The 14,740-nt window shown below is 34.6% G+C and overlaps 1 protein-coding gene across 1 annotated transcript; it reads right to left on the reverse strand.

The window, feature by feature from the left end:
• Positions 1–4,855: 4,855 nt before the first annotated feature.
• On the reverse strand, positions 4,856–10,667 carry LOC126830209 (eukaryotic translation initiation factor 3 subunit F). Its single transcript, XM_050560547.1, has 8 exons — positions 10,521–10,667; positions 9,173–9,243; positions 8,774–8,853; positions 8,473–8,610; positions 7,791–7,882; positions 6,597–6,733; positions 5,764–5,877; positions 4,856–5,041 (listed from the first exon to the last, which is right to left on the reverse strand). Exons 1-8 carry the CDS (start codon positions 10,627–10,629, stop codon positions 4,958–4,960), a joined length of 825 nt encoding a protein of 274 aa, XP_050416504.1. The 5' UTR covers positions 10,630–10,667; the 3' UTR covers positions 4,856–4,957.
• Positions 10,668–14,740: the final 4,073 nt, after the last annotated feature.

The following is a 14,740-nucleotide window of genomic DNA, read 5'->3' on the forward strand; positions in this document are numbered from 1 at the left end:
CCCTCTTTTTATGTGATCACCGGAGGCCAAAATTTCAACCGGCCACAAATTTTTTTCCCCAAAACCGATTGACGGGTGGAATTTTTCTGGAATACTACACCCCATACTGGTTAAGAATATGTAACAAACATTCATTCCGCATTTAATTCCCAAGAACTAGGAATCCACTCGTTCCACTATTAGGCTAAACTGATTATCAACTATACACTAAGTTTCATCACTCTCTATCAGATAGAATCAAAGTATATTGCCCCAAAGCATCGACCAATGAAATTGCTTAGCTCTGCTTAGCTTTAGCTCAAAATGTTACTCATTGAACGCAGTCAAGACATTCACCTATCTACACCAAGTTTAAACATTCTACCTCAATTAAAAGCAGAGTTGTTATGTTCCAAAGTCTTGACCAATCAAATTGCTTATTGCTCCTCAGGCTAAGCAGAAAATTCTCACCATCAAACTTAGTCAAGGTAATGATATAATGAATCTATACTCAGAGTTGTTGTTGTTATTTCTACAGATTTAACGTCCAATACAATGAATATGATATTATGGACAGGTTGATTTAATTAAATTATTTACACTTAAAAATTGTTAAAAACACAAAATGAAAGGTCGTCGGATTCCAAAAGTTTCTTAAAGCACACTTATAAATTCGCTGTCGTGAGAAGAGAGCTAGAGCGGGTCATCTTCTCCCTTTGTCATAATAAAGTTAAAACAGGAGGTCCAACTGACTGATGTTTGGCGTCATCAGGGCAGATAGATTAAAAACCCGTGGTGAAAAAGAATCCGTAGATTATTTACATATTAAAAGTGTTCGTCCAATAAGTTCCGTGTTGTTAAAAATTAACTAAAAGTTCAAGACTTCAAAGTTTAAAAGTTGTAAGCATTCCATTAGAGTTTCCCTTGCGTATGGCTCTCCGCAGATAAAAAGTTACCTGAAAAGAAAAAGAAGAGCCAGCAGCAACACACACACACACACACAAATAAACAATAAGACAAATTGAACCATTTTGCGTTCGTCACTTCCTATTGTTGAAACATTGATTACTCATCTATCGTAGCAAATAATATTTGGAACGTGTTTAACCAGTTCTATCACATAATGTGATAATGACTGGCACCAATATTGTCCTTTAAAGCATCCAGGTGGCTTAGGGGCTAACCTGGTCTACACAACCAGTTATCTTTCTTTGACTAGTGCTATTTTAACGCAACTAATTTAACAGTTAATTCCCGTTTCTGCAATGAATTTTGAGATAGCTTCATAAATTTTATATGACATATTCCGATGGGAGAAGAGTACATTTTGGAGGGTATATTGAAGTTTGGCATTTTTCATTAAACTTCGTACGGGGAGTCTTTCTTTTTCCAATTTATTGCACGTAATGATTAACGGTCAAATTGTGGCCACATTCGCACTTCACTGGGTTCAATCTTAATCTTGTGATTAACCCACAAATTTTGCGCGATGGGTGATTAATCTTCGTCTTTACAACCAGATCGTTGTTTAAATTGAATCTAAAAGTATTTGCTATGGCCAACTCAATTTTCCATTGTGATTTAATTTTAGTTTTGACGATGCTATTAAATTCCTGAATGCTATATTTTAAGTATTCGGTCTCGCAGAGGCTGAGTCCTTTGCGAGCCAGATTGTCTGCGGACTCATTGCCTGCTATGCCAACATGGGATGGTATCCACGTAAAATTTACGGTTTTATTTTTATTTTGGATGGAATAAACACTTGCTCGAATATTCTGAACAATTTCTGGTCTAGGTGTTTTTTTGTTATGTATTATTGACTTTATGCTACTAAGGGAGTCCGACACAATGACTGATCTTTGAACGGTGGATGACACGAGCCATTCAAGGACTGTGGATATTGCCTTTAGTTCTGCTGTATATATAGAGCATCCATCTGGTAGCCTTTTCGATATATTAATATTAAATTCGGGAATGACCACACCTAATGCAGTTTTGGTAGTGTTTGGATCGTGAGACCCGTCCGTGTATATTTTCACATGCGATGACCATTTTTCGTTCAAGAATTCCCTCGATGGCAATAGAGCTTGTGGATTTTCTTTTTTCTTGACAACGTTACCTAGGCTTATGTCATAGTTTGGATTTAAAAAAGTCCACGGGGCTTGATACGAAAATACCCTGTCAGTAATCTGATAGTGATCTAATCTTAGGTCTTTTAATAGATCATTTGCTCTGTGACCGAAAGGCTGAGTCTCTGATTTAACATTTCTTTTGAATTTTCTCCTTGATGTTTTTGTACACTTAAATGTTGAACAGCTGTCCCAAAGATACTGTAACTTGGTCCAGTATCTCAATGCCAGTTCGTTTCGCCTCAATTCGAATGACATTTCACCTACTTCCTGCAAAAGACTTTCCCTTTTTGTGCCAAATGATGCTATCGTTGCCTGATATTGTAAACTGTCTAGTTTAGCAAGAGCTGTTTTATTTGCACTTGCAAAATCGACACAACCATAGTCACATATTGATCTTATCACAGACCTATATATCATTAGCAGGGTCGTTTTATTTGCTCCCTATGATATGCCCGTCAGATATCTCATTACGTTCAGAACTTTCTGTCGTCGTTTAACAATATTTTCAATATGTGGTATAAAAGTCATTTTGCGATCAAAGGTCACCCCAAGAAGCTTTGCCTGATCTTTAAATTTAATTTGGCTATTGTTCAATTCCAGTTTCATAGATGACACTTCCCTATGATCCCTACAGAAGAGCATGCCTGCTGTTTTACTTTCAGATATACGAAATCCCCAGTCATTAGACCATTTCGACAATTTGTCTAAGGCTTCTTGCATTCTCGTTCTAACCGTACCATAGTTATTCGCTGCATGCCAAATTGAACTGTCGTCTGTATAAACCGCTAGTTATTAGACTGAAGGTCATTAATCATGATATTAAAGAGTGTGGGGCTTATAACAGAACCCTGGGGTGTGCCATTTTCGAGTTCGTATTTGTTGCTTATTGAGAGACCTACATTAACTTGTATTTGCCTATCGCTTAGAAAATCCTCGATCCAGTCGAACATTCGTCCTGTTACCCCTAGTCCATGTACTTTTTTGAGTAGGCCATCCACCCAACTGGGGATCACGGTGGCTAAGTGGGTAAGACGCTGGCTCGCTAGCCTAGAGGTCGGGTGTTTGATCCCTGCATTGGCAGAGAAAGTTCATCCAGATTTTCCGGCGTGGTTCCCATTTGTCCTTGATGCAGAATGGAGGGCCTGACAAGGACAGCTGTCTAGTCATTCGGATGATACGAAAAAAACGAGGTCCCGTGTACACATTGGCGTGCACATAAAAGATCCCTTGACAGTTGGAATTCGATATAAGAGTAGGCCGTAGTGCCGCTGTCTGGGCAAAATTTCCCTCATAGCACACTGTATGGCGTATGCTCGTCTTCATTAGCCCAGTTCGAAGCAAAACAGTAGGACGTTAAACCCCATTTCATTTCCATCCACCCAAACTAAGTCATACTCAGTATCATCACTCTCATTTAATTAAAACCAAAGTTATCATGCTCCAAAGCATCAACTAATCAGACTGCTTATCTCTGCTTAACCATAAGCAGAAAACGTTTATCAGCAAACTCATGAATGCCTATACCAAGTTTGAACATTCTACCTCAATTAGAAGGCGAGTTATTTTGTTCCAAAATCTTGACTAATCAAATTGCTTATCACTCTGCTTACCCATAGCAGAAAATGCTCCTTATCCTTAGTCAAGGTACAGATGTGATAAAACTATACACCAAGTGTCCTCACTCTCACTTAATTAGAACTAAAATTATCGTGTTCAAAAGCCTCCTCATTTGTGATTTGTAAAAAAAGAGCCCCCAACCCCTCAACAGTTGATTGGATTTGGCTTTCAATATAGTAACAGTTTCTGTCTCGGAGAAAATGTCCTCATTATGCAGTTCAGTTGTAGAAAAATATTTGTCTACGGAAAATTCCCTCTTTTTTTTTTATTAACGGTAACCCAAAGTTCAAATATAAAGAATATGCACAAAATTTGCTCTTGTTGATTGGTATTGGCTTGTTAGTGTTTTTCTATGTTGTTGTTCAGTACTTATCAACTTCAAAGATAAATTTTATTTATTCTTTAGGATAATTATCTGTCAGACAGGTAAGAAACCCCACACTTGCATTAAACCCCTTTTTATTGGTGTGGATGAATAGATGCAAAAGAAAATTCTGATACTGAGGAAAAGAGAGAGGGAAATGGGGTTTAACGTCCACTAGAAACAAACTAGCTCATTTTTGGACTAACATATGGTTCAATTTTATTTCAATAATTTGCTTGTGTGTAGGGGTCTTTAGCAGTGGGAGCAAACTGGAGGACCCGGAGAAAACCCACAAGCTCAGACGGACAACCCCACTCCTTGTCACGTACAACAGGGGAATCGAAACTACGCCAGTTGAATCAATGACAGACCTTATGATACTATGCGCACGCGCTAATCATTCAGCCATCCAACCCCCCTGATCCTGAAGAAACAAAAATGTGAATTTCGTCAAATATGCAAGATATGATTTTTTGCTTCCCACCGACAACATTGTACAGTTTATTTTAATGTTGGTGTCGGCAAATATTAAATGTTATCCTTATATACAACTGACTGAAGTAGAGAGCGATAACAGATACACAGTCGATTTTCAGCTCGCTGATAATTTCTTTGAAGACAAAAGTTTTTATATTAGACTGTGAGAGGATATCTGTTCGAAACCAACAACCAAGAATTGACTGTCATAAGATCAGAAAAAAAGAAAAAGTCTGTGCATTCCCTTGTTTTTATTCATTGTTTCTTCCTTCATAAAATATTCAAGAAAGAGAGAAATTATTTTATTTACAAGACCCAATACAGATATCCAAATAACAATTTACTATTTACACTTTTCCGTAATTTTGATTTAAAAAAAAAAAAAGTCCTAAATTTTTAATATATTGATTTTTTCATGAATAGCAAGCTGTGTCCGCACAAAGTTGGCCAAATAAACTACCATCAAGAGGTCCTGAAATAAAACAAAACATTAAATTAACTCATCAAAACAAACTTTAATATCGTTCAAAACAATTTGCATGTACGCTACTTGCCTTTTGGTAGGGCCAGATTAAGCTTGTCTAAGGCCCCTAGCTGAAAATATCATTGGGGTCCTTTCACCCACAGTATAAAGGAGGCATATTCTGGTCATTGCCCGTCCATTCATACAAATGTTATTGGTGTTTAAGTATGGTAGATAGATTTATTTGGCACAAATGTATATACAACATAATAAGTGACCTTTATGTTACAAAGCTCTTTTTTAGAACTAATTTGTAGGTGTCCTGTCGATTGGGCAGGTTAATCAATTATCTTACTTGCATAAACTTTGCTTAGTGTGCTAATAAATAATGGGGGGGGGGGGTCTGTGTGTGTGATTTGATCCAGTTTTAAACTAGTAAATTTGTTACAGTGTCTTATTTAAAATGCTTGACATTTAGCAACATAGCAACAATAGAAATCAGATACTGATTAACTAGACAAAACACTGACTTCCTTCAGTTTAGAAGTGAGTGATCTTTTCTTATTAGTCATGCAATTTTCCAACACTTTTCACTAGATTTGTCACTTTCACTCTTCCTCGGACAAAATAACTAACTTTAATTGTTAAATAGACCGTGTGCAATTGGCTAGGTAAAAAGTAAAAACACTTGACCGAAAAAGAGTTTTTGTTGAAAATGTAAAACAAATTACCTTCATATTCGAGTTTAACATAGATTCAAATTCTTCTTGATCAATCTGTGGTACTTGATTAATTAAATTCATCAAAAATCTACCAATTGTGTTGTCAGTTTTCACTTTACCAGACTTTTAGAACAAAAAAAAATTGAACAAATTACTTCATATGTAACTCTTATTGATAGTTAATAGGATGATAAAACAATTATTTATTTCTGACAGGGGAGTCGCAGTAACTCAATGGGTAAGGTGCTGGCTTTGTTCCTGTTGCTGGTAGAGAAAATTTCTCTGGATTTTTCAGAGTGGTTTCTTGTCAGAGGTGTAGGATGGAGGACCTGGCAAGGAACAGTGTCTAGGCAAAATGTTCCTCACAACACACTGCATGTCGTATGCTAGGCTTCATTAGCCCAGTCGGTGCAGAAAAATAGACGTTAAACATCATTTCATTTATTTCTTTCGATTATACCATCATGGAATTGTCAAGCTTGCCACGTCTAATGGCTTCTGTATGGCTTGCTATTTGTGTAGTTAACATTTTAAGTCTTATTCTCTTTTAGAGGATAATTATCCTGCAAACTAGTGATTGGTGAAGAAGCATTCACCATAGAACTACAAAATACCTGTTTCGTTCAACGAGACAACTATTCAGTTTGCGTAGTCACAGTAAAGTTAAGATATATCACATAGGAATTAATAATTATGTATGTAATTCCTGTGAACAGCATGACAATATCATTTGACAAAATCGAAATACAAAAATAATAAACCACTCTCTTGCATCAGATTATTTAGAAGGCCTATCTGAGGACCACAATATTTTCCAGTGATCGTTAAAAAATAATTCTTACCAAGACATCATCAATGTAACCAATTACGGTTGTTAACATTTCTTGTAGTCTATGACAAGCTGTCTCTACATGAGCTAAATCTGTCACCATCTGAACTGTTCGTTTAGGATTATATTTTCCTTCTTGTAAATGGTTCACTGAAATTACAATTACCATTAAATTACACTGAACACAAATAATAAATGTTCCTTTGCATTTTTTTTTTTTGACAATGTCTGATTTTTTTCAAGGCTTAATCCATGTTAAAGTGTACTCAAATTGATTATTTAACACTTAGAAAGAAAACTAAACCAAAATAAGAATATCAGTCCAAAACTGGTCCAATTCCATTCAGTATTTACAAAGATATGTGGAATTGAAACTTCATTAATCTAAGTTGCTTCCCTGTGTAATAAGCTGGCCACCTTTTTGTAGCGCGAAAATTTATTGGTAGGCCTTTTTAAATCCCATTGAATCCAAGCCGGGACATTATTTAGAGTAATTTTATTTGTTTTCTTAAAGATACATTATGGGAGATAAGATAAAGAGATGGCAGTTCTCGCTATAATAGTTAAAAACTAGATAGTGTAAAGGTAATTTGCTGAAAATTTCAGTCAAATTGATCCACTATGAGCCGAGAAAGAAGCCGGTGAAATTTTTGCATAGTCTTTGTTATCATTACTAAAATCATTAATATAAACAGCATAGTCTCGATTATCCGCTTTTTCTGATTTAATTATCTTTGGCCGTTAGCAACATATAGGAATCTAATCCAGCCTACATCGAAGGCTAGCCTTGACATCGAGAGTTTATTATGGTCTGGATAAGTTAATCAATGTCTAATTGATAATTTAGATAACATTTCAGGCCTAAAGAAAGACTTGTAATAAGCAGATTTTGCTCTTGCATAATGCATGATTAATCAAATATCAAATAATCAATCCGAGTACATATAAAAGTGGATGAAGATGCGAGAAATTTGATATTTTAGCAAAAAATGTAAATGAGGCATTGTTACTTTAAATGATGGTGCCTTGTGAAATCTGTGACTACCCTTGTAGTATTATTTACATGCAATCATGAAATCTTAAAATTGAGAAATTCACAATCACTATAAAGAACGTTTTGAGATAAAGCAAGAGCTGAAATCAAATTAGCTTCTATTATCATTCAGACTTCTTGGAAAGCCAAAATTCAATCAAAATATAATCTTACCTCCAACTTTTTCTGGTTCATAATAAACATATTCTACGGGTACTGGAGTAAACATGGTACCAGTTGTTTTACCTGGTACACCAATTGGTGTGCTATAATTTAAAATAACATAATTAGTCAATCAGTTAACCTGATCTGTGGCTCAGTAAGTAAGATGCCGGCTCGCTAACCAGGGGGACTCAGGTTGGCAGAGAACAATCATAAGGACTTTAGAGCATGGTTTACCCTTTTCAGTGGTGGGTTTGACCAGGAATGGTGTATAGTCATTTGGATGGTACGATAAACTGAGGTCACATGTACAAAGAACCCTTGACATTTGGAATTCGAAATATGAGTAGGTTGTAGTGCCAATGTCCAGTCAAAATTTCCCACATACCACACTGTATCGATATGTCCCCCTAATTAGCCAAGTCAGTGCATAAAAGTAGCATGTTAACCTCCATTTCATTTCACCTGATCTCAACTCTTACTTCAAAGAAAATATATCAATGGAGTATAGTTAATAGTATGGTAGCATAGTATATAGTGTAAACTAATATACTGTTAGCTATAAATAGGCCGACGTGATTCATATTTATCATTAACTTAAAAACTAGGTGTGTTTTTTTTTTGTAAATATATCTAACCGTACTTCTGGATGTTATTTAAGGAATTGTTTTAAATTGTAAAGTATATTCCTTACCTGATGTAACCTTTAATACCCATTTTACCATTCTTTAATGATGTGTCTATCGTTAAATGTATGGGTATTTTACATTCTCGTGAATAATATTCATGAATTAAAACAGAATGACCTGAAACTTCAGAACCAGTTGAATACCTGGAAAAGGAAGTAAATCTTTAGATATATAACTGAAATTAGTCCTTTCAAACCATATTACTTAATATTTTGTTTTAAATCTAATTCACTGAAATCATAAACTACAATGGATGTAATTTGATCATACCGGTAATAAAATTATGTGGCAATTCAAAATACTTACCATCCTACAATAATTTCTGTGGAATTCACTTTTTTGTAAAGTTCAAACATTTCTCGTGCATATTCAATGTCCAGAGCAACCTGTGGAAAAAAAGATGAGGTTAAATGTAACTCTTTCCTTGTATACAAACAGGTATGGAACAATAACCTTTACTGTGTACATGTATTCCTCCCAGATCAGAGCGAGGAATTTTACATATGTACTCAATTTAAAAATAACAGAGCAGCAGTATATACAGTTCTGATTATTCATTTTGTGCTGTCCATCAACATGTATCATCAATGTTAACCAACATTCACTGTTACAATGAACTAAATGTATATGACAGTGGAACTGTAACTTTGTCTGCACAGACATACATATTATGGAAACCCTTATTAAATAATAAGTTAAATGTACCTCTTGTTCTGACTCATTATGAGGGACTGCAAAACAGTTGGTGATTTCCACTGCACCTTTGTCATAATATCCTGAAAATATCAATCAAATACTGATATCATCTAGTAAGAATCAAATATTGTATCATCTAGTAAAAAATCAAGTACTAATTTCTTTTACATAATGGTACAAAATTGCACAGCCTAATTCAATAAGGTTATTGAAAAGATTCAGTTGAAATATCTATAATTGAATATGATTATTGACCATTCACTGAGATTACCAAAGCAGAAATCCAAGAAGGATGAGCAATTTGTAGTTACAATTAGCAATCTACAAAAAACTGTTTTGTATAGCTTAAGTGCTTCACAAAATTTAAAAAAACCAAAACCAATATCAGTCGACAGTGTAGGGTTACAAAAGGACAGGTAGAGATTTAGACTTTTATAACAGAATTGACATACTTTGGGACTTTTTTTCTATGATCAAGACTGCCTGACACCAGTCAAGACAATGCCAGTCCTTTTTTGGGTAGGCCTATACTATAATCCAACCAATCTGTTAGGTTTTTTTTACAATAATGAGGTAGTATGCGCCTATGTAGTGCATCAACTGTGTCACCTTATCATCAATGATTGATGTGCTTGATCAGTTTTGATAACTTGCAATTAGCCTACCGAATCGGTCTGATTTCTTTCTCTTAACAGTAAGCTACCCGGCAACACTAATACCGGTGCTACACAGGGTCAGATGATCACTGCCCCTGAAATGATGACTGATCTGAATGGTAGACAGATTCTAAAGACGTACCCACCCGCGATTTTTAGAAATGAAATGGAGTTTAACGTCCTACCGTTCTGCTCCGTCTGGGCCAGTGATTCTCAACCAATGTGCCTGCCGCGAGATCTTCCTAAGTGTGCCGCGAAATTTTGAAAGGCATACATAACTAGGTAAATTTTTCACTAAAGAAGCCAGCTATTTGACTGATAAAATTCAAAACACTGCAATAAAGTAAGTTCATAGCTGTGTTTTTCTTTATTTTTCTTTATTTAGTTTGAGTCAGTAGGTGTCAATGACTAATCTGTGTCTACGGTTGTATGCTGTCTATGACTTGCCATGTTTTTATTTTGCAAAATTCAAATATTTTGTCATATATATTTAGCCAGGTGCGTCACTATGTTTTTACGTATTCCAAGGTGTGTCGTTAGCAAAAAAAGGTTGAGAACCACTGGACTGGGCTAATGACATGAAGACGGGGAAGTCACAAACAAAAGTGCATTCATACATGTAAGGTATTACATATGTTGGGTTGTGTAGAAGACGTACACGTGTTGTATTGACTTAATTCATTAAACATATTATCAATTACCTAATAAAGAACCAACAACACGTCTCGCATCTTCATTACGTCTTTCATAGGAGTCAATAACTGTAAAAAGAACAACCGGGTGAATTCGGCACACGAGGTTCGTCGACATTTTGGAAAATTAGTACCGCAGCAAATGAAATATGTAGGTCAGAGAGGTTTCGCAACATAGAAATAATGTTGTAAAACATATAAAAAACACAAAATGCATAAAAGAAGAGCAATGTTGCACATTCCTAGTGAATTCAAAATTCTGTAATACACAATAATATAACGCCAATGAATTTTGATGTGGTTTAATTATGACCTCATTTTGGACAACTAATATTATTTTGTAATATGTAAATTAGATGTTATAAAGCATTATTATTTGTTGTTAATTTCCTATTTATGGTTGAACAATATGTAGTTACAAAATATAAGGTATTATTTATTACTATTATTATTCAGCGCGGAGCTTAAATGTGTTTATCAATAAAACTTCCGGTCTCCCAATTTTAGCACTTTCCGAAAAATAAAATTTCGTTTTTTCCTTACTTTAGCCCGCCTCAATGGAACCAGTCTTTTTGTTGACCTAATTTAAGTGTTAGACAGTAAGTAAAATAAGACTGTTATTTTGCTTCGTTTACATTTTTTATTATAATTCTGGGTTTCTACCGTCACCGTGCGGGACATGATATTGATTATGATAGGCCTACAGTGCTACACAGTACATGAGTGTTCAGTGTAGGCCTACACTGTTGCATAGACCACTCGGACTTGTAAACAAGACTATATGATAACTAGGACGAAATTATTTTATAGCCTAATGTAAGACCACTTGGACCAACAGGCCTATTACTATTTATATATTATTAAATAATAATACTCATGATAACTTTAATAACCATTAGGCTACTAATAATATTAGCCCTAACTTAGCTATGCCTATGGTAGGCCTACTTCAGGAAGGTAGTTGGTGCTGATGGTGTCCGGCGCTACTGCACTTTCCCACCTCTACCAGGTGCAATAGCGCTGAATAGTTTACATTGGATTGATATTTTATGGAAGTAGTTAAGATATGTAGTGCTGTAGATATATGTTAATTTGTATAATTTGTAATGTAATGTTTATATGGCATAACAGCTAGGGCGTAGACATTTCTGAACAACTTACACTGTATTAGCTGTACAACAAGTGCTTGATACTACTCAAATCACGCTTTTTAAATTCTTATTGTATTTCTTTGATGTGCTTCATCAGTTTGATTAGCTTATAACAACAAAGGTAAGTGTACCAGTAGATAAGAATTAATCAAGACTCAGATCAGTTGTTGATGTTTTGTTAATTGATTTTCTTGGATGTGATTCATTATTTCATTATGAGATAATAACATGGTTAAGCACATAACGCTTTATTATTTCAATAATTGATTCATTAGAACAACACCTTATTATTTATTTCAAAAACATATTGGCCCAAGTTGTCTTTCAGAGTTATCCAACTTGTCTTTTTGCTTGGTTCGAGTGGTCTATCAATTGGTCCGATTGGTCTTTGTCGTTTCATCCCAAAACCATTTCACCGTAAAACCGTTTCACCCTGAACTGTATCAAGCCCGCCTATTTTTTGGATAGGACTGTTTCTTTCTTCCTGCATGTACATGTTTGTTAGAAAGGTCAAGTATTTTTATTTTTACATTATAGTTGAAACAATTGTATTGTATTAATACTTAACATGGATGAAGAAACAGCATTATGGAAAGGAATGACAGGACCCAGGATGGAGAGATGTCTTTTAGGGAAAGAAGAGATCAACCTACCCGAAATTTTCATGGAACAGGTAAAAACATACTGGAAACTATAGCTGCTATAAAAGATGGTCAATGGATTATGCCCATGGATTCAAAATTTATAGCAAAAATAAAACCTAACCGGTAATACTTAAAAGTACAAATGCTGCCATTAAATTTTCCAATGTTTTCAGTTTTTATAAATTGGCTATGTGATTGGTAATTTCACTTTTTCGGTCACTTTTGAATTTGATTCTACATACAATTTCTTGATTATCATATCACTGCGTTATATCAGTGAAGACAGTCCTCATACTTTTTACGATGCAATGTATTTTTGACTGCCAGGATTTGTGTCCTTTGAATATCCTATGATTTCAAAAATAGACTCCTAGTTCTATTTAGCAATAAATGACAGTTAACCATAATAGAATCATAGTTTTATGTAATGATAAATTACACTGATTAACCTTTTCATTGTTTACCATAATAGAATCATAGTTTTATGCAACGATTAATGATTAACCTTTTCATTGTTTACCGTAATAGAATCATAGTTTTATGCAACGATAAATGATAATGATTAACCTTTTCATTTTTAACCGTAATAGAATCATAGTTCTTTGCAATGATAAATAACAATAACTAACCTTTTATTTCAGCCTGATGTTTTTTTAGCTGTGTTAAGTCAAGAAACTTGGGATACAGTTCTAACAGCTAAACAAAAAACACATCTAAAGGTAATCTAAACTTTTCCTCCTTTGTTACATTGGTAAAGGTGCCTTCATTAAGGATGACTTAATATTAATCATTCATCATGAAACTTAGAACTTGGATATTGAATGTAAATTCATTTTCAAAGTTTCTCTTTTTTTTAAAAAATGCATCTTGCTGTAATACTAATTTTTGTGTTATTGTGTAGAAATTTTTACCAACTTTCCCAAATGATGATGAAGAAGAGAAAGAAAAAACCCTCAAGTGAGTACACTGTGGATTGTTATCAATTATCAATTATCATTACAAAATGTTCAGAATTGCAGTTGATTGAAAAGGAATTGATTTCTATCAAGTTCTGCCAATCTTAATGTGGTGTGAGCAGAATCATGATGTAATCAAATGTTTCATCTAGAGTGATAGGTTGAATCGGTATCTTGGGGGATTGGATGGCTGAATGGTTAGCGCGTGCACGCTGTATCATAAGGTCTGTCATTGAGTCAACTGGCGTGGTATCGATTCCTCGGTTGTATGTGACAAGGAGTAGGGGCGCCTGTCCAACCTCGTGGGTTTTCTCAGGGTCCTCCAGTTTCCTCCCACTGTTAAAGACACCTACATGCAAGCGAATTATTGGAATAAAATTGAACCGTGTGTTAGTCCCGAAATGACCTGGTTTGTGTCGAATGGACGTTTCAAGCCCAGGTTTTCTCTCTCTCTGAATCAGTATCATATTCAATTAGCTCCCGCAAGTCTTCTGTTTAATCAATTGACACCGATGGAGAATTGAGAGAATTCATTTCTGTAATGTTCAATCAAGTACCCTTGTAATGTCATCGCCTTTATGTTAGGGATTTTGATATTTTATTGGAAGATTTCAATACTTTTAGATATAAAAAAAGATACAGCGATTCATCTGACTTCTTTTCTTTCCAGAGGATTATTTGCCTTGGACAATTTTAAATTTGGAAATCCCTTGAAACAATTCCAAATTAAGATGAGAGGTAGGATAAATTTTATTTTTACATGAAAATTAGTGTAGGCTTTTTTTTTTTGTATAATTATATCATTTGCCATTTGCAAGCAGTAACTATTTACTAATTCAATGATAATTGATTATGATGTATATTATTTGCTGACTTATTTACTGTTAACATATTATTATTATTGAATTTGTCTGATCTTTTTTTTTTCTAAAAATATGACTTTGATTTCAGATGGTTATTTTTCCCCGGATATTGCTAAGTATGCAAGTCTATGTCGTCGAGTCAAATTTAGAGAATATAAATTTCAACAACAAAGATATTATTCAGATTTATTGAAAGATATTCTACTCTCTAGACAGGTAAATATCAATTTGTTGAAGGCAGAAATATTTTGATCCAATATTTCTCATTGCTTGTCCTAACACGAAAAGATTGCACCTTGCACAGCTTATTCGTTCATAAAATTTTATTACTCTATGTTAAACTAATCTGCACAAAATTGATTGACATTGGGTAAGAACACTGGGGATACTTGATTGAACTTTCTGGAATTGAATTATCTTAATCCTAGATATAGTGACAATAGAGTGAAAAGGGGGATTTTGGGCTGCAACGCATGCTTTAAGTGCATAAGAAAATATGGCAGCTGAAACATATTTGTTGTGTTTAATCGTGTCACAATGCTACTCACACCACCTCTGTTGTCAGGACTAAATTCTGCGCCACTCGATAGCAGTTCTGTTAATTCGGTATACTCT

The sequence above is a fragment of the Patella vulgata genome, chromosome 8, assembly GCF_932274485.2.
Source record: "Patella vulgata chromosome 8, xgPatVulg1.2, whole genome shotgun sequence".
Lineage (NCBI taxonomy): Eukaryota > Metazoa > Mollusca > Gastropoda > Patellidae > Patella > Patella vulgata.